The sequence below is a fragment of the Sapajus apella genome, unplaced genomic scaffold (genome assembly GCF_009761245.1).
Source record: "Sapajus apella isolate SASKATOON/1434 unplaced genomic scaffold, GSC_monkey_1.0 scaffold25, whole genome shotgun sequence".
Taxonomy (NCBI): Eukaryota; Metazoa; Chordata; class Mammalia; order Primates; family Cebidae; genus Sapajus; species Sapajus apella.
Window position 1 is genome coordinate 11,000,840 of NW_022436965.1, and position 18,668 is coordinate 11,019,507.

The following is an 18,668-nucleotide window of genomic DNA, read 5'->3' on the forward strand; positions in this document are numbered from 1 at the left end:
GGGGGGTGGCATCATCTAGAGCCCGGTGGATAGGCCTGGCAGGTTTAGCAAATAAAAATAGGCAATCTCAGCTAAATTTGAATTTCAGATAATGAGTGATTTAAAAAAATACAAATAAGCCTCAAATATTGCATGAACCCATACTTATACTAGAAAGTTATTAGCCGTTCACCTGAAATCCAAATTTAACTGGGCATCCTACATTGTCTTTGGCAACACCACTGTGGACCATAGTAAGGACTCTGGGTAAGAATTTGGGAGCCCTCAGAGGGTTGTGGGCAGAGGAAGGGTGCCAGCTGCCTGGGAGTTTGAAAGGGCCACTCTGGCTGCTTTGTGGAGAGCAGAGTGAGAGCACTGTGGACAGCAGGGATGCCGGATGAGGCTGCGAAGTGGTCCCGGCTCTGCGCAGTGACTCAGACCTGGTGGTGGAGGTGGGGGTGGTGAGAAGCTGGCAGACTCCACACATTTGGGAAGCATAGCCAACAGAAGTTCCTATAGTTGTAGATGGTAACTAAAGCCAGGAGACTGGAGGAATTTCCAGGAGAATGAGGTCTGGTGCCCTGCAGCAGTAAGAGGTCAGGAAAAAGAGGAGGAGGCACAAAAGATGCTAAGGCTTTGATCAAACAGTAGGAGGAAACCCTACGGAATGCGATGTCCTGGGAGAAGAGAAAGTGCCAGGGAGGAGGAGGGGTCAAGTGTATCAAATGCTACTGATAAGTCAGATGGGATGACTGACAGCTGACTAGTGGATTCAGCATGGAGCTGCTGGAGACCTCGACAGGAGCAGTTTTGGTGGAGTGGCGTAGGTGGGACTGGAATTGGTTTAAGAGGGAATCGGAGAAGTATATGAAGATAATACTGGCAACTCCTTGGAGAAATCATACATAGTTAGGGTCCTTCCGCTTGTGTGATTCTTGGTAAATAACTTAATTTTCTGATCCTCAAGTCTCTCCTCTTGCAAAAAAGGAATAGTAACAGGGATGCTGTAAATATTAAACACGTAAAGTTTATGGCATATAATAAGCATCTAGTAATCGGATAGTAAGGTTACTGTAATACAGTGTTAATTTCTGGCATGATGTGCCTCGATTTCCCTATCTGTAAAATGGGAGTAATAATATCACCTACCCCATGGTGGTGTTGTAAGGATTAAATGACGTAATCTACATAAAAGTGCACAGAATAAACAGCTTGTGGCACATATGAAGTCCATAAAGCTCTTATTATCCAATCAGTTCTCTTGTGAATGCTGGTCTATCTCCTTTGCAAACATTTTGCTTCCTAGAAGTGAACAGGGTTGTGGAACTCATCAAATAATTCCCTTGTCTTGTATACTATCCTTGTGTTAATGTGATTTAAACTTTTTTTTGGCAGCAGCCTCTGCTGCTTTGCAATCTGTAAAGTCCTCTGCAAGTGGTGGTTATTAGCGCTTCCTCCTGATGTGAGTTAAAACCACGCTGTGACCACGGGATTTGCTTGTCTTCATTTGAGAGTGAAGTCACAGAAGTTAATCAGTTTTCCATCTCAGAGAATCTTGTGAGCAAATAGTCACATCACAGGATGCAGAACTCCTGCAGGCATTCTTAATCATTTTTGAGAATCTGAGGAAGCCAAGGACCTTCCTTGAGAAAGGCAGATAAACATAAAATTTAATGCCATGGGATTTAAAAAATCATTTTAAAGACTAAAAAATGTGCTTAAATTGTAATGATTTTGACTTTTTTCCTATAACAGTAATTTACAAAGGAGGTGAAAACACGTCTTCCTAGAAAGGCCAAAATAAAGATGGCAAAGTGATTTTTTTTTTCTTAAAATTTTTCAATGGAGCAAGATAGAATCAGTACTTGTAGCTTCTGAATGTGATTAGGGGTTGTTAGAGTTTCCCCACCACCTTCAAGATAAACAGCATTAAAGTTTACGTTCTGTAAAAAGGGAGTGCTCTGTGACCATTTCCTGGAGAGTAAAATAAGGAAGTTTTAATCTGCGGGAAGATCACATATTAATCTAAGACCTTATTTCCGATGAATTCTTGCTCTAGGTCACTTAATGTTTTCTTATCATGTAAAAAGAGGGGTTGGATGAAGTTAGCTCCTAGCTCCATTTTCAACTCTGAAACCTACTATGAAACCCAAAGTATTTCAAGGAACACTCTTCAGGCCCTTGCCTGGCAGCAGAACGCCTGTCCTAGAGCGCCACCTAGCAGCAAGGAAAAGGCAAAACCCTCTGGAGAATAATTAATTTGACTTCAGAACAAAGCAGTGTTTTAAAAATCCAGCTTTGGTGGATTCCCCTCACCAAGTCTACTCTGAGGAGTAATTCAGGTAGAGAAATCCTGGGCTTAGCTCCAAGTTGAAAACTCGAATGAGGTTTTCACATATGGCTTTCCCCTTTCTCTCCTTTTTAGCGGCTGCTGCTGGAAGCTCAGCTATCCAGGCAGTACTACCAATGAACCCTTGGCCAGTGCCCTTATGACACCAAACCACCCTGACACTCTTACAGACTTGTTTCAAAGACAGCAGCCAATTCAGTTTTGTTAAGGTTTCACAAAAGTTCCAACGATATCAGTTTGTCTTGCCCAGTCAATGTCAAGGCATTAACAAACAAAAAGAGTGGCCATTGGCTCTGCTGTTGGGAAGGTTGTTTCGACTCTCCTCACGTTGCAATCCATCTGGCCAGTATTGTGAGAGGGGAAAAGGCCATCACATTCAAGTATTGTTCATGATACGACCCACATTACAGTTTTACAATACTTAGTAGGAAAATGTCACCATGGGAGAGAAAAGAATACAGAACTTAGATACCGGATAATCAAATTCGGCTCAGTTACAATAACCTATTGCTACTTGATTTCCCTTTTTTTTTTTTTTTTTTTGAGACAAAGTCTTGCTCTGTTGCCCAAGCTGGAGTGCAGTGGCACGATCTCCGCTTCCTACAACCTCCATCTTCTAGGTTCAAGGGATTCTCCTGCCTCAGCCTCCCAAGTAGCTGGGATTACAGGCATGCGCCACCACACCCAGCTAATTTTTGTATTTTTAGTAGAGATGGGGTTTCATCATGTTGGCCAGTCTGGTCTTGAACTCCTGACCTCAGGTGATCCACCCACCTTGGCCTCCCAAAGTGCTGGGATTACATGTGTGAGCCACTGTGCCCGGCCTGATTTCACTTATTAAAAATAAAATTACTTCCTAACACAATAGTTCTCAGCTTCTTATGCCCATGCTAGCATGTCTGACGGATAAAACCCTTGGGTATGTCACAGTGGCTCTCACTTTCATACGGGAAGAAAGAATTGCAATTCAGGGCGGACAGGGTAGTCTTTGGTATGTCTGAAGAACAAAGAGAACGTTCGGGGTTTTATAAAAAAGAGAAATATTACATATTGCTCTTTGAGAAACTTCTTTGGCACTAGTAAGGTTCTAGGGAGGTGCAAGTTTTGATTAGTGAGTGATGGCAGTGGGTAGAATTAGACTTAGAATTGTGGTAATTCATTTTAGCAACTATTCAATAAAATAGATTTCAGATTATAGCATGCAGTTTCAGCAGCCAGGCGTGCAGAGAATTACATTTTTGGAGCAGTGTTATATGTCCTGAATTCTCCTCCATGGCTTCTCAACTGTCTCAGTTGGGTGTGACAAGAATGGCCCAATTCCTGTGATCAGCTTTCACAGAAGGACTGAAGAAATGCAGCTGGGCAGTGTGGAGGAGGGGCAGTATGAACAGATTGATAAAGTTCTCTCTTCATCCAGGCAGCCCGCTCCTCCAACTCCTTCCCTTGAGAATCACCACTTGAAAGTTTTAGTGAGAAAGGCCAGGACATACATGTTTGTGTTTTCTTGTTATGTGGTTGGTTATCCTCGCAATGGTCGTTCTCAGCCCTTGCTGCTTGTTAGAATCATGCAGGAGCCACCAAATCAGTCTTTAGGTGATGTGTTCCAAGTGGTGGAAGTTTTTGGAAACTCCTCCAGGGCATGAAAGTACAAGGGCAACCTTGCAAACTGCTGCCATGCCTGCTGCATTGGCAATGGTTATTTTAATGCATTTTGTTCTTCAGTGTGAATCCATGATTTAATCTTTGTTATCGAATAGAAACTTAAAGTTGGTGGTGCTTTCCTTGCTCATTTCTTTAATTGCTTTGTTATTTTTAAAAATCACATTTTCTTACACTACACCACATTCAAAATGAAACAAAAATCTCACGATTTTAATATTCAAAGTAATATATACTTAAAAAGGATTAATGGAAGAAAAGCCACCACAAAATACAAAGACATTTCTTGGTAAGTAGAGAGATACTTGGGTTTCTTTTCTTTTTCTTTTGTCCCTGGAATTCAGTATTTGTCACAACACATAGCCAGAGCTCACACCAACATGCACTCTCTCTCTCTCTCACTCTCACACACACACACACACATGCACGCACGCACGCACACACACGCGCACACACACACACAGCCCTTGATTTAGCCACGAACTTTAAGGCCACCAGAAGGTCCACAGAAAGAAGTTAAAGTTCAAGATAATTATCAACCCTAAAGGGCAGCTTTAAATGAGTTTCTTTCAACTTATTTACCTGCTCCATTGGTGTTTGTGGTGTTAGAAAAATTTTCTGGAAAATAAACCACGAAATCAGAGGTAAGCCTCCAAGAATGAGGACCAATAAACTAAAATGAGCCAATTTGGTAAATTGTCGTTTTCTGAGGAGACTAAGAGGCTGTTTCTGAAAAGCAGAAAATATCAAATTGCTTTTTTGGGGGGTCACTTTCCTTTACAAATCCAACCAGAAAAATGATCAAATATGGGTTCTGCAGAAGAATAACCTTGACAAAATACTTCCTGCCTTTCCACTCTGAACTCTAATCTGGAGAACACGCTTTTCATCCAATTCTAAATGCAAAGTTTAAATGGGACGTTTACTCATGTTTGATTAGGCTCTTCCCAGTAATTCTTCTGTTTTGTAGATATTCAGAACACAGCATTGCAGAAAAAAAGATCAAGATTTCAATTGGCCTTAATTAATATCCTATTCCCTGTCCTATCAGTCACTCATTAAATTAACTGAGCATCTCCCATGTGCCAGGAAAGACATGAAGGTGGTTTAGCCTAGGGTGGCAGCAGGTGTACAAAGAAATAGAGGGACTAATGAGATAATGAGGAGGTAGAACTTGACAGAGCTTTATAATGGATTGAATGTGAGGCATGTTATCCAGAAGACCACCAGGATGGCTACATAGTGAAAAGGAGACATGTATTGGTGGTGTCAGTTTGCAAATAGGGAAGAGATAGTCTCCAGACTGGATGAAGGTGCTCTCTGTTCTAAGAGGGGAAGAGAGGTTGGGTCTGATGCCTCACTGTGCCGTATCACATGATAGTCATACACATTCAGTAGGATTGGCGGAAAAGCTGAACGTATTTATGAGGGGGAGGGGTCGAGCACATGCCCAGTGGATAGACATACATGCAACATACATCTCATGTTCACTCTACAGTGGGCTTTTGGCATTAAAATGAGGTAGAGTTTGGCTCATTTACATTAGAAGGTGAACTACAGAACACAAAGTTTGTGGTACAGCCTCTGTAAGCTGGCTGAAACTGGCTTCATCTGCAGGTGTGCTGATGAGAAAAGAATGTTTGTAGGGCCGGAAATCGGAGGAGTCTGATGGCTCCTGTTAGAGAGTTTATCAAGAGTGTGTTTTCCTTGTCACCTAGGGATTCAGGAAGGCATCAGGTCAACTGAGCCCTGAACCATTGACCCTTAGGTAATTTTTGTTTCTTTTAACCTTAGTGTTGATAAAGGGGCTTTTTTTTTTTTTTTTTTTTTTTTGTCTCTCTGATCATAGGATGAAGGGCTGAGAGTGGCCCAGGAGGAGTCTACTCCTAGTTTATATCTAGGGCCACTAGATATAATCTATATATCATCTGTAGGGCCACAGTAACCATCTGGGTCCAGTGGAATGACAGGTTAAGGAAAAGTTAATTGCTCTGTTACCCTGGCCGGAGTGCAGTGGTGTACTTGTAGCTCACTGCAGCTTCAAACTCCTGGGCTCAAACAATCCTCCCACCTCAGCCTTGGGAGCAGCTGGGGCTATAGGAGCATGCTACCATGCCCAACCAATTTTCTGTTTTTTAAAATGTTTGTTAGGGACAGGGTCTTGCTATGTTGCCCAAGCTGGTCTTGAACTCCTGACCTTGAGCAATCCCCCTGCCTTGGCCTCCCAAAGTTCTGGAGTTACAGCTGTGAGCCTTCATAGCTGGCCCAGAGTTTCCTGAATAAGAGAAGTTCAGAAAAATTTCCCTCTTGCCCAAGCCCCACCTCTGCCCTTTGTTCCTCACCATCATGTGCTAAGGTCTGAAGCAAAGGGGAAGACAGTTGTCTATGAAGAGGAAGTATCATGAAGAGGAAATATATGGGGATATTCTTTGCCTAACGGGATCCTATGTGCTGCACACCCTCTTATTTAACTGAAAGGTGTTTTCATATATATGGTATCAGATTCTCCATCAGAGTAACAACACTGCAGTAATGAATGCTTCTGTCAGGGAACCATTTGCTCTAGTAAGTAATGAATTGAACTTGTTTATAGCTCTACTTATGGTCCAGTGGAATGACAGATTAAAGAAAAGTTAATCCATTAATAACCTAGATGATGGCTTAGGGTTGCTATACACAAGAAAAATAATTCTTTGAAATGCAGCCATGAGGTACTTAAGAAGTGGCTACAATATGAATGAATTTCCAATTTCATGGAATTACCTAAAATATAGGAAAGGCTGAGTAGGCCAGTACTTTGAAAATGAAGAGGTCATGTCAAAAATGAAGACAAATGGTTTAGTCAAGAGTTTTCCAACTACATAAATTTTGCATTTTACTCAAGTGCCTTACGTATTCAAATGAGATGCTCATTCCTAAAGAATCAACAACACTAATTTACAAAGAAACACCAAGACATTTTTGAAAAAACAAATTTCAACTTCGTATTTAAATTAACAAAAATGCTATTATAAACACAGAAGATTAAAGATTAATTATTTCTTGATTCCAACAACTTACCATTAGTTCTGTAACAAAAGTTTAGAGGGTAGAGATGGAGTCATACATTTGGCTTCTTTATCAGATTATTTAACTTTTACCAAGAAGTAAAAATCAAGTAAATATTAATATTGTTTATAATTTTTCCATAAATTATTTTAATGGAAACGTACAACTAAGTTTACACCAAACAGAAAGCTAAAAGCATTTCCTGAAAATTAAGCTTAAAAAACCAAGAAAATTTAGCTGTGAATAAATTATCTATTCAGTTTTGAGGTCTGGTCATCAATTTCACATGAAAAGTGGCATACAAGTCAATTATGATACTAAATATTAAAGATTTCCTTGACTGAGCCATTAGACATCTTCTGTCCACAGTTAAAAAACAACGGTGTCTAAAGGATTCTAGTTTGAGGAGGCCAGTGGGACCTACAACTTTCCAAATGAAACAAACACCACTTGTTAGGAATGGGTCTAAATTCAAAGCACACAGATTTAGCTCATACAGCTATGCTCCTTAGTTGGAATCTTGGAAAAGGTCAAGCTTTGAATGGGCTTCAGAAAATGACATATATTCAATGTCTTAGTGATAGCTCTGCTGAATTAAGAATAAGGTATATAGTGAATGCTGTCCATTGGACTGTATATGAGATTATGAAAATGTATCAAAAATGTTAGAAATGCTTATTAGTATAAACATTAATAGAAAGCTTCAGAAAGATTTCTCTGTAAGAAGTAGGTTTCTCATTCCTTATGCTGTTCCTTTCTCAGATTCTTCAGCTCTAGAACTGGTCCACTGTTATGTATCCACATTTAAAGATATGATGAAGCCCACCAATTCTTCCCTTGCCCCAACACCACCAAGGGTTTGTTCAGCTATAAGAACTACCTTTTTTATGCACTGATCTACCAAAGCTGTGTCTTCTGGCATGAAATCATTTAAAGTACACAAAAATGAGTTGCAGTATTTCCTGTGGAAAGGGCACTAAAGTTGGAATCTGTAGCTATGATAAGTCAAACTGTATGACCATAGGCAAGTTGATTTTTTTTTTTTTTTTTTTTTTTTTTAAAAAAAAATTATACTCTAAGTTCTGGGATACATGTGCAGAATATGCAGGTTGCATAGGTACACACGTGCCATGGTGGTTTGCTGCACCCATCAACCTGTCATCTACATTAGTTATTTCTCCTACGTTATCCCTTCCCTAACCCCCCAACCCCCAAGAGGCCCCATTGTGTGATGTTCCCCTCCCTGTGTCCATGTGTTCTCATTGTTCAACACCCACTTATGAGTGAGAACATGTGGTGGTTGGTTTCCTGTTCCTCTGTTAGTTTGCTGACAATGATGGTTTCCAGCTTCATCCATGTCCCTGCAAAGGACATGAACTCATCCTGCTTTATGACTACAGAGTATTCCATGGTGTATATGTGCCATATTTTCTTTATCCAGTCTATCACTAATGGGCATTTGGGTTGGTTCCAAGTCTTTGCTATTGTGAATAGGGCTGCAATAAATATAAGTGTGCGTGTGTCTTTTATAGGATGATTTATAATCCTTTGGGTATATACCCAGTAATGGGATTGCTGGGTCAAATGGAATTTCTATTTCTAGATCCTTGAGGAATTGCCACACTGTCTTCCACAGTGGTTGACCTAATTTACACTCCCACCAACAGTGTAAAAGCGTTCCTATTTCTCTACATCCTCTACAGCATCTGTTGTTTCCCGATTCTTTAATGATCGCCATTCTAACTGGCATGAGATGGTATCTCATTGTGGTTTTGATTTGCATTTCTCTAATGACCAGTGATGATGAGCATTTTTCATATGTTTGTTGGCTGCATAAATGTCTTTTGAAAAGTGTCTGTTCATATCCTTCACCCACTTTTGGATGGGTTTTTTTTCTTGTAAATTTAATTTCCTGTAGGTTCTGGATATTGGCCCTTTGTCAGATGAACTGCAAAAATTTTCTCCCATTCTGTAGTTTGCCTGTTTATTCTGATGATAGTTTCTTTTGCTGTGCAGAAGCTCTTTAATTAGATCCTGTTTTCAATTTTGGCTTTTGTTGCCATTGTGCTTTGCTCATGAAGTCTTTGCCCATACCTGTGTCCTGAATGATACTGCCTAGGTCTTCTTCTAGGGTTTTTATATTTTAGGTCTTACATTTAAGTCTTTAATCCATCTTAATTTTTGTATAAGGAAGGGGTCCAGTTTCAGTTTTTTGCATATGACTAGCCAGTTTTCCCAACACCATTTATTAAATCCTTTCCCCCTTGCTTGTTTTTGTCAGAGTTGTCAAAGATCAGATGGTTGTAGATGTGTGGCATTACTTCTGAGGCTTCTGTTATATTCCATTGGTCTTTATCTCTGTTTTGGAACCAGTACTATGCTGTTTTGGTTACTGTAGCCTTGTAGTACAGTTTGAAGTAGCGTGATGCCTACAGCTTTGTTCTTTTTGCTTAGGATTGTCTTGGCTATACAGGCTTTTTTGTTCCATATGAAATTTAAAGTAGTTTTTTCTAATTCTGTGAAGAAAGTCAATAGTAGCTTGATGGGGATAGCACTGAATCTATAAATTACTTTGGGCAGTATGGCCATTTTCACAACATCAATTCTTCCTAACCATGAGCATGGAACATTTTTCCATTTGTTCGTGTCCTCTCTTATTTCCTTGAGCAGTGGTTTGTAGTTCTCCTTGAAGGGGTCCTTCACATCCCTTGTAAGTTTTATTCCTAGGTATTTTATTGTCTTTGTAGCAACTGTGAATGGGAGTTCACCTAGGATTTGGCTGTTAATTATTTTATTGGTGTATGGGAATGCTTGTGATGTTACACATTGATTTTGTATCTGGAGACTTTGCTGAAGTTGCTTATCAGCTTAAGGAGGTTTGGGCTGAGATAATGGGGTTTTCTAAATATACAATCATGTCATCTGTAGAGACAATCTGACTTATCCTCTTCCTATTTGAATACTCTATTTCTTTCTCTTGTCTGATTGCCCTGGCCAGAACTTCCAATACTATGTTGAATAGGAGTGGTGAGAGAGGGCATCCTTGTCTTGTGCCAGTTTTCAAAGAGAAAGCTTCCAGCTTTTGCCTATTCAGTATGATATTGGCTGTGGGTTTGTAATAAATAGCTCTTATTATTTTGAGATACATTCCATCAATACCTAGTTTATTGAGAGTTTTTAGCATGAAGGGCTGTTGAATTTTATTGAAGGCCTTTTCTGCATCTGTTGAGATAAGCATGTGGTTTTTGTCATTGGTTCTGTTTATGTGACGGATTATGTTTACCGATTTGCATTATGTTGAACCAGCCTTGCATCCTAGGGATGAAACTGACACTTGATTGTGGTGAATAAGCTTTTTGATGTGCTGCCGGATTCAGTTTGCCAGTATTTTACTGAGGATTTTCACATCGATATTAATCCGGGATATTGGCCTGAAATTTTTTTGTGTGTGTCTCTCTGCCAGGTTTGGGTATCAGGATGATGTTGGCCTCATAAAATGAATTAGGGAGGAATCCCTCTTTTTGTAATGTTTAGAATAGTTTCAGAAGGAATGGTACCAGCTCCTCTTTGTACCTTTTGTAGTATTTGGTTATGAACCCATCCAGTCCTGGGATTTTTTTTGGTTGATAGGCTGTTAATTACTGCCTGAATTTCAAAACCTATTATTGGTCTATTCAGGGATTCAACTTCTTCCTAGTTTAGTCTTGAGAGGGTTTATGTGTCCAGGAATTTATCCATTTTTTTTTTTTTAGATTTTCTAGTTTATTTGCATAGAAGTGTTTACAGTATTCTCTGATGGCAGTTTGTATTTCTGTGGGACCAGTGATGATATCACCTTTATCATTTCTTATTTTGTCTATTTGATTCTTTTCTCTTTCCTTATTAGACTGATGAGCAGTGTATCTATTTTGTTGATCTTTTCAAGAAACCAGCTCCTGGATTCATGGATTATTTTGAAGGGTTTTTCGTGTCTCTAACTCCTTCAGTTCTGCTCTGATCTTAGTTGTCTTCTGCTAGCTTTTGAATGTGTTTGCTCTTGCTTCTCTCGTTCTTTTAATTGTGATGTTAGGGTGTCAACTTTAGATCTTTCCCGCTTTCTCCTGTGGGTATTTAGTGCTATAGATTTCCCTCTACACACTGCTTTAGCTGTGTCTCAGAGATTCTGGTACATTGTCTTTGTTCTCATTGGTTTCAAAGAACTTGTTTCTGCCTTTATTTCGTTATTTACCCAGTAGTCATTCAGGAGCAAGTTGTTCAGTTTTCATGTAGTTGTGCAGTTTTAAGTGAGTTTCTTAATCCTGAGTTCTAATTTGATTGCACTGTGGTATGAGAGACTGTTATAATTTTTGTTCTTTTGCCATTTGCTAAGGACTGTTTTACTTCAAATTATGTGGTCAATTTTAGAATAAGTGTGATGTGCTGAGAAGAATGTATACTCTCTGTTGATTTGGGGTGGGGAGTCCTGCAGATGTCTGTTAGGTCTGCTTGTTCCAGAGCTGAGTTCAAGTCCTGAAAGCCTTGTTAATTTTCTGTCTCACTGATCTAATATTGACAGTGGGGTGTTAAAGTCTCCCACTATTATTGTGTGGGAGTCTAAGTCTCTTTGTAGGTCATGAAGAACTTGCTTTATGTATCTGGGTGTTCCTGTACTGGGTGCATATATATTTAGGATAGTGAGCTCTTCTTGTTGCATTGATCCCTTTACCATTATGTAATGCCTTTGTCTTTTTTGATCTTTGTTGGTTTAAGTCTGTTTTATCAGGGACTAGGATTGAAACCCCTGCTTTTTTTCTATTTGCTTGGTAAATATTCCTCCATCCCTTTACTTTGAGCCTATGTGTGCCTTTGTACATGAGATGGGTCTCCTGAATACAGCACATGGGTGGGTCTTGACTCTTTATCCAACTTGCCAGTCTGTGTCTTTTAATTGGGGCATTTAGCCCATTTACAATTAAGGTTAAATGTACTATTGTTATGTGTGAATTTGATCCTGTAATTATGATGCTAGCTAGTTATTTTGCCTGTTAGTTGATGCAGTTTCTTCATAGTCTCATGGTCTTTACAATTTGGTTTGTTTTTGCCGTGGCTGGTTCTGTTTTTTCCTTTCCATATTTAGTGCTTCCTTCAGGAGCTCTTATAAAGGCAGGCAGGCCTGGTGGTAACAAAATCAGCATTTGCTTGTCTGTAAAGGATTTTATTTCTCTTTTGCTTATAAAGCTTAGTTTGGCTGGGTATGAAATTCTGGGTTGAAAATTCTTTTAAGAATGTTGAATATTGGCCCTCACTCTCTTCTGGCTTGTAGGGTTTCTGCTGAGAGATCCGCTGTGAGTCTGATGGCCTTCTCTTTGTGGGCAATTTGACCTTTCTCTCTGGCTGCCCTTAACATTTTCCTTCATTTCAACCCTGGTGAATGTGACGATCATGTGTCTTGGGGTTGCTCTTCTCGAGGAATCTCTTTGTGGTGTTCTCTGTATTTACTAAATTTGAATGTTGGCCTGTATTGCTAGGCTGGGCAAGTTCTCCTGGATAATATCGTAAAGAGTGTTTTCCAACTTGGTTCCATTCTCCCCATCACTTTCAGGTACACCAGTCAAACCTAAGTTAGGTCTTTTCACAGTCTCATGTTTCTTGGAGGCTTTGTTTGTTCCTTTTCATTCTTTTTTCTCTAATCTTGTCTTCACACTTTATGTCATTAAGTTGATCTTCAATCTCTGATATCCTTTTTTCCGCTTGACTGATTAAGCTATTGATATTGGTGTATGATTCATGAAGTTCTCATGCTGTGTTTGTCAGCTCCATTAGGTCATTTATGTTCTTCTCTATACTGGTTATTGTAGTTAGCAATTCCTCTAACCTTTTTTCAAGGTTCTTAGCTTCCTTGCATTGAGTTAGAACATGCTCCTTTATCTCAGAGGAGTTTGTTAGTACTCACCTCTGAAGCCTACTTCTGTCAGTGTGTCAAACTCATTCTCCATCCAGTTTTGTTCCCTTGCTGGCAAGGAGTTGTGATCCATTGGAGAAGAGCCATTCCAGTTTTTGGAATTTTCAGACTTTTTGAGCTGGTTTTTTGTCATTTTTGTGGATTTATCTACCTTTGGTCTTTGCTGTTGGTGACCTTCAGATGGGGTTTTTGTGTGCATGTCCTTTTTGTTGATGCTACTCCTTGTTAATTTTTCTCCTAACAGTCAGGCCCCTCTGCTGCAGGTCTGCTGGAGGTCCACTCCAGACCCTGTTTGCCTTGGTATCACCAGTGGGGGCTGCAGAAAAAGATTCCTGCCTGTTCCTTCCTCTGGAAGCTTTGTCCCAGAGGAGCACCCACCAGATGCTAGCCGAAGCTCTCCTGTTCTCCTGTGTGTGTGTCGACCCCTGCTGGGAGGGTCTCCCAGTCAGGAGGCACAGGAGTCAGGTACCTACTTGAGGCAGTCTGTCTCTAGCAGAGTTTGAGTGTTGTGCTGGGAGATCCACTGCTCTCTTCAGAGCCACCAGACAGGAATGTTTAAGTCTGCTGAGGCTGAGCCCACAGCCACCCTTCCCCCAAGTGCTCTGTCCCAGGGAGATGGGAGTTTTTATCCATAAGCCCCTGACTAGGGCTGCTGCCTTTTTTTCAGAGATGTCCTGCCCAGAGAGGAGAAATCTAGAGAGGCAGCTTTGCCAAGCTGTGGTGGACTCTGCCCAGTTACTAACTTCCCCCTGGCTTTGTTTACACTATGAGGGGAAAACTGCCTACTCAAGCCTCAGTGATGGTGGATGCCCCTTCCCCCACCAAGTTTGAGCATCCCAGGTCAACTTCAGACTGCTGTGCTTGCAATGAGAATTTCAAGCCAGTGGATCATAGCTTGCTGGGCTCCGTGGGGGTGGCATCCACTGAGCAAGACCACATGGCTCCCTGGCTTCAGCCCCCTTTCCAGGGTAGTGAATAGTTCCATCTCACTGGCATTCCAGGTGCCACTGGGGTATGAAAAAAAATGCAGCTAGCTGTCTGCCCAAATGGCCACCCAATTTTGTGCTTGAAACCCAGGGCCCTCGTAGTGTAGGCACCCGAGGGAATCTCCTGGTCTGCAGATTGCAAAGACCATGGGCAAAGCATAGTATCTGGGCTGGAATGCACCGTTCCTCTCAGCACAGTCCCTCATGGCTTCCCTTGGCTAAGGGAGGGAGTTCCCTGACCCCTTGTGCTTCCTGGGTGAGGAGACACCCCACCCTGCTTTGGCTCACCCTCCGTGGGCTGTACCCACTGCCTAACCAGTCCCAGAGAGATGAGCAGGGTACCTCAGTCAGAAATGCAGAAACCACCCACCTTCTGTGTTGATCTCACTAGGAGCTGCAGACTGGAGCTGTTCCTATTCAGCCATCTTACCAGCCACCCCTGGCTGCTGTCAAGTTGATCTTTTTAGACATCAAATTTCCTCATGTAAGTTCCCTTCTAGATCAAAATTCCATAATTCTGTCTCTAGGTTAGACATAGGCTGATTGATAGTGGGCAGAAGCCTCTAGTTACTCCCCATGCCTTGAAACGGGTAACTGACATCTCAAACATGTGAAGTTTAGAGGTGAAAGGCTGCTTGCTGCTGGAATGGCTCCTCTTTTGATATCTCATGGGGTTTTCAGGTTGGAGTGCAGTGGTGCAATCTCAGCTCACTGCAATCTCTGCTCCTGAGTAGCTGGGACTACAAGTGCATGCCACCACACCTGGCTAATTTTTGTATTTTCCGTAGAGGTGGGGTTTCACCATGTTGTCCAGGCTGATCTCAAACTCCTGGCCTTAAGTAATCCACTCAATTCGGCCTCCCTAAGTGCTAGGATTATAAGCATGAGCCACTGTGCCCAGCCTTTTGGGGTATTTTTGGATGGGAGAATGGGTAGTATTGGCTACAAGCCACTGGAGTTGAAACCAGAGTCGCTTTTAGTCAAGCCAGTCCGAGGCAAGCCAGACTCCTTAGTCCCTTCCATCCCTAAGGAGTTTAGCACCAGGATTTTCCTTTATGTTCTCACTCATTTCCTTTCACATACGTCAGGCTCCCACTTCCCATTCAACATTCCTTGGGGACCTCCATTACTGCAAACAGCTCCTGAATACCAAAACTGCTGGGGTTAGGGCAGGGAACTGTTGAAAGTATAGATGTCAGCCCATCTTTTGACAATAAAGTCTAAAATACATAGCATCTACATACCTTTTGTACATTTCTTATCACTGTTCCTGCCCATATATAGAAATCTATTTACTCATTTTCAAATAATATATCTACTTTATTTGATGTTTTAATTACCAGACAAAGCCCACCTTTTTGGGAGAAGGTATAAGTAAACAGATTGACAGGGTGACTATCCTACTCAAAGCCAAGAAGTCAACATGTACAAGCCTCTCAAAGGCTCATTCTTCACACCAACTGAAATAAGGTATTATTAATTACTAAATAGGCTTCTTTCAAAGTGTGTCGACACTCATTGGAAAGAAGTTTGAGATAGTTTTGTCTAAATGATTCTCTATCCAGCCACAGGCAAATGAGATTTTGAAACAGCCTTAGCACTGTTATTTCATAATCCCCATCCAGTTTGCAAGGTGTAAAATTAGTCCCTGTCAGATTATGAAACCAACTATGAAACTTGCAAAAAGGCTACCCAGCTTTGGCAGACTTCCTCCTGGTAGCTGGGTGCTATTATAGAGAGGGTTACAGTTTAGCTTACTAAATGTATTTCCATTAACCCTTAAGACATACTGCTTCTACCAGATTCATCTTGCCCTAAACCCGGTTAAGTGTTCACCTGGAAAAGTAAATTATATCATCAGATTTTGCTTCTTTAAAGGAAGAATCAGAAGAGCCATAACTTCACAATGAATTTTCTTCTTTTGAAACACATTTTGTATGAGTATCGAAAGTTATATGAAAAACAGCTCCACCAGTTCATTATCAATTGAGCATCACATACATAATATTTAACCGTCCACTGACCCTCCACGTAACTCTCCAGCTGTCTTCTCCAGTAAAGATATCTGACACAAATTCACAAAAGCCAAAACCTGTTTCATCAGTTGGATTAACTATCAGTGATGTTTCCAGATTACTTTTGTCTTTTTTTGTCAATTAGTTTATCCTTACATTATTCTTATAGATATACTGGAACTGGAGATGAATCTGAGCTTTTAAATTGTATTACATTTAAACATATTTTCTCTAAGGCTTTTAAACAGAAAATGATCAGTATTTAAAGACTTTTGGTTTAACTTTTTTTTTTTTTTTTAGTAATACTCTGAATGTACTTCTGTATTTACTCCCATCCTACTCCCTTCCTTAGTGAATATTTTGCTAAGTAGTTGAGAAGGAAAAAGGAGAAAATCCTTATTATAGAAAAAAAAAAGAAGAACCAGACCAGCTCTGTCATTTAATGCCAAAAAAGGAGGCCTTAGAAGAACAGCTATAAGGGTGAGAACTTCATTACATGAAGCATGCTCACTATTTACATCTTTCTCGGATTTTACTTCTCAGAAATAATTCTGTTTGGGGTTTTAATTCTGTGAGTAAAATACTTTTAAAATCTAGATGTAAGTCTGGTTAAAAAAAAAGAAAAAAAGCCGGGCGCGGTGGCTCAAGCCTGTAATCCCAGCACTTTTGGGAGGCCGAGGCGGGTGGATCACGAGGTCAAGAGATCGAGACCATCCTGGTCAACATGGTGAAACCCCGTCTCTACTAAAACTACAAAACATTAGCTGGGCATGGTGGTGCGTGCCTGTAGTCCCAGCTAATCAGAAGGCTGAGGCAGGAGAATTGCCTGAACCCAGGAGGCGGAGGTTGCGGTGAGCCGAGATCGCGCCATTGTACTCCAGCATGGGTAACAAGAGCGAAACTCCGTCTCAAAAAAAAAAAAAAAAAAAAAAAAAGAAAAAAGAAATTAACCAGCATTACTCACATTTTAAAATGTCACTTTCAGTCTTTTTTGATGATTTATACTATGAGCTCAACAGACTGCCATAACACATTTCACATAATTTGACCTCAGAGAACATAATGTTATATAAATGCTTAAACAATGCCACTGTTGAACGATTGTTACAGTTAGGCTCCTGGGAACTGTGATCATTATAGAGATGGCTCAGCTACATTTCAGAAATTGCCTTTACTGCAAACAGCTTAATTTTTTTAAATGTAGAAGTATTCATATGACCAAAGCTTCAGGGTGTAGATTTTCTTACTGATCCCAATATTTCAAAGACATAATGATGCTCTATGATACAGAAGACCTCAAATTTAGATAGAAAGCAGCTCTAAGAGTCAGACATCCTTTTTTTCTGGAGATAGGAATATGAGACTATTTTGTCTTGCCAAATAGCACAAACATTAGTTTTTCAATTTTCATTTATCAGTCATGATATGTACAAGAAAAACAGAAACACAAGAAACAAATTCCTTTAAATTACATTAAAAACAAAGATGAACAAAACAACACAAAATCATCAGGAAAAATCAAGAGTAACAGTAAATATCAGTACTTACACATCAGAGTAGGCTGTTAGCATAATAAAGCTAACATATAGTCACAGAAAGACAACAGTATCAACGATCAAGATACTATTTTGCTTCAGTACCTCCTCATTTTGGCCTGGGAGTTCATCAAGCCCTAAGTGGCTGGATTCTGTTTTTCTCCCTCCCTCCCTCATGCTTCCATCCTTTTCACACTGGGGTACCACTGTAGGAGGCTCCTGGATGTAGCTAACCGTGCGGCAGCACCTAAGGCAGCAGTGGCTGTACTTCGAGGAATGTAGAGCTTCTGGGAAATCTGGCACTCATGAGACAAAATCAATGACAGCTGGTCCATGGATTCTTGACTCTTGTCTTTGTACACTGTAATAGCACGGCTGCTAGAAAAGTCTTCATTCTTTAGGATGTCTGGAGAGCTTTCCACTGGAAAAGAAAGAGTACAGCAATGTCTTTTCAAGGGGTTCTCATACTCACTGCCTTCTCTCTCCCATCCTAGTTAAATGCTAGTACATGTAACAATCACGTTCTGTTAGGTAGTGACAATTACCAATGGCTAATCAGAGAAGATGAGACTCAGAAACCAGTCAACAAATGGAAAGGAAATGGGGAATCATGCATTGAGATAAAATAAATCTTGTCAGGATGAAGTGAGAGAGGGAAAATATACTTATGAACAAGGATGGGATGATTTATGTCTAGGAAGGTCATAAAAATAAATTGGATATAACAGAAATCCCAGAGAAGAGCCCATAGTGCTTCTCCTTCCTTCCAGCACTAAGCTAAGTGGGATCCCACAGTCTTTCTCTCTATTGCCAAAGTTGTTCCAATTCCAAGTCTGCGCCTGTATAAAAATAAAACCATCCTGGATTGTGGTTGCTAAGATGTCCTCCGAACCAGTTACCAGCCATAAAATGAATGTCAAAATAATTAGTTTTAATTAAGAAGAAATAACCCTTTAAATAAAATTAATGGCTAGAACTCTGATGCTGAAGATTTCCTAACAGCCAAGGGAGGAGATGCTAAGCACTCGGAGATGTGTACTAGTAGCTGGTCTATAAACCGCTTATTACCTGCCTACAGTGAAAGAAGCCGCTTTTTCTGGCATCTAAACCAACACACATTGCCTCCTTCAAGAAAGTCCCACTTAAAAAAAAAAT

At 40.5% G+C, this 18,668-nt stretch overlaps 1 protein-coding gene and 1 long non-coding RNA gene across 2 annotated transcripts in view; one reads left to right on the top strand and one right to left on the bottom strand.

The window, feature by feature from the left end:
* The window catches only part of LOC116560076, a 78,347-nt gene that overhangs the window by 34,563 nt on the left and 25,116 nt on the right, over positions 1–18,668 (top strand). The gene's annotated exons all lie outside the window — the stretch shown is intronic.
* The window catches only part of TDRD5 (tudor domain containing 5), an 89,448-nt gene continuing 88,150 nt past the window's right edge, over positions 17,371–18,668 (bottom strand). The window contains exon 17 of the mRNA XM_032291271.1: positions 17,371–17,934. Coding sequence (XP_032147162.1) covers positions 17,687–17,934 — 248 coding nt within the window. The 3' untranslated portion in view covers positions 17,371–17,686. The remainder of the gene's footprint in view (positions 17,935–18,668) is intronic.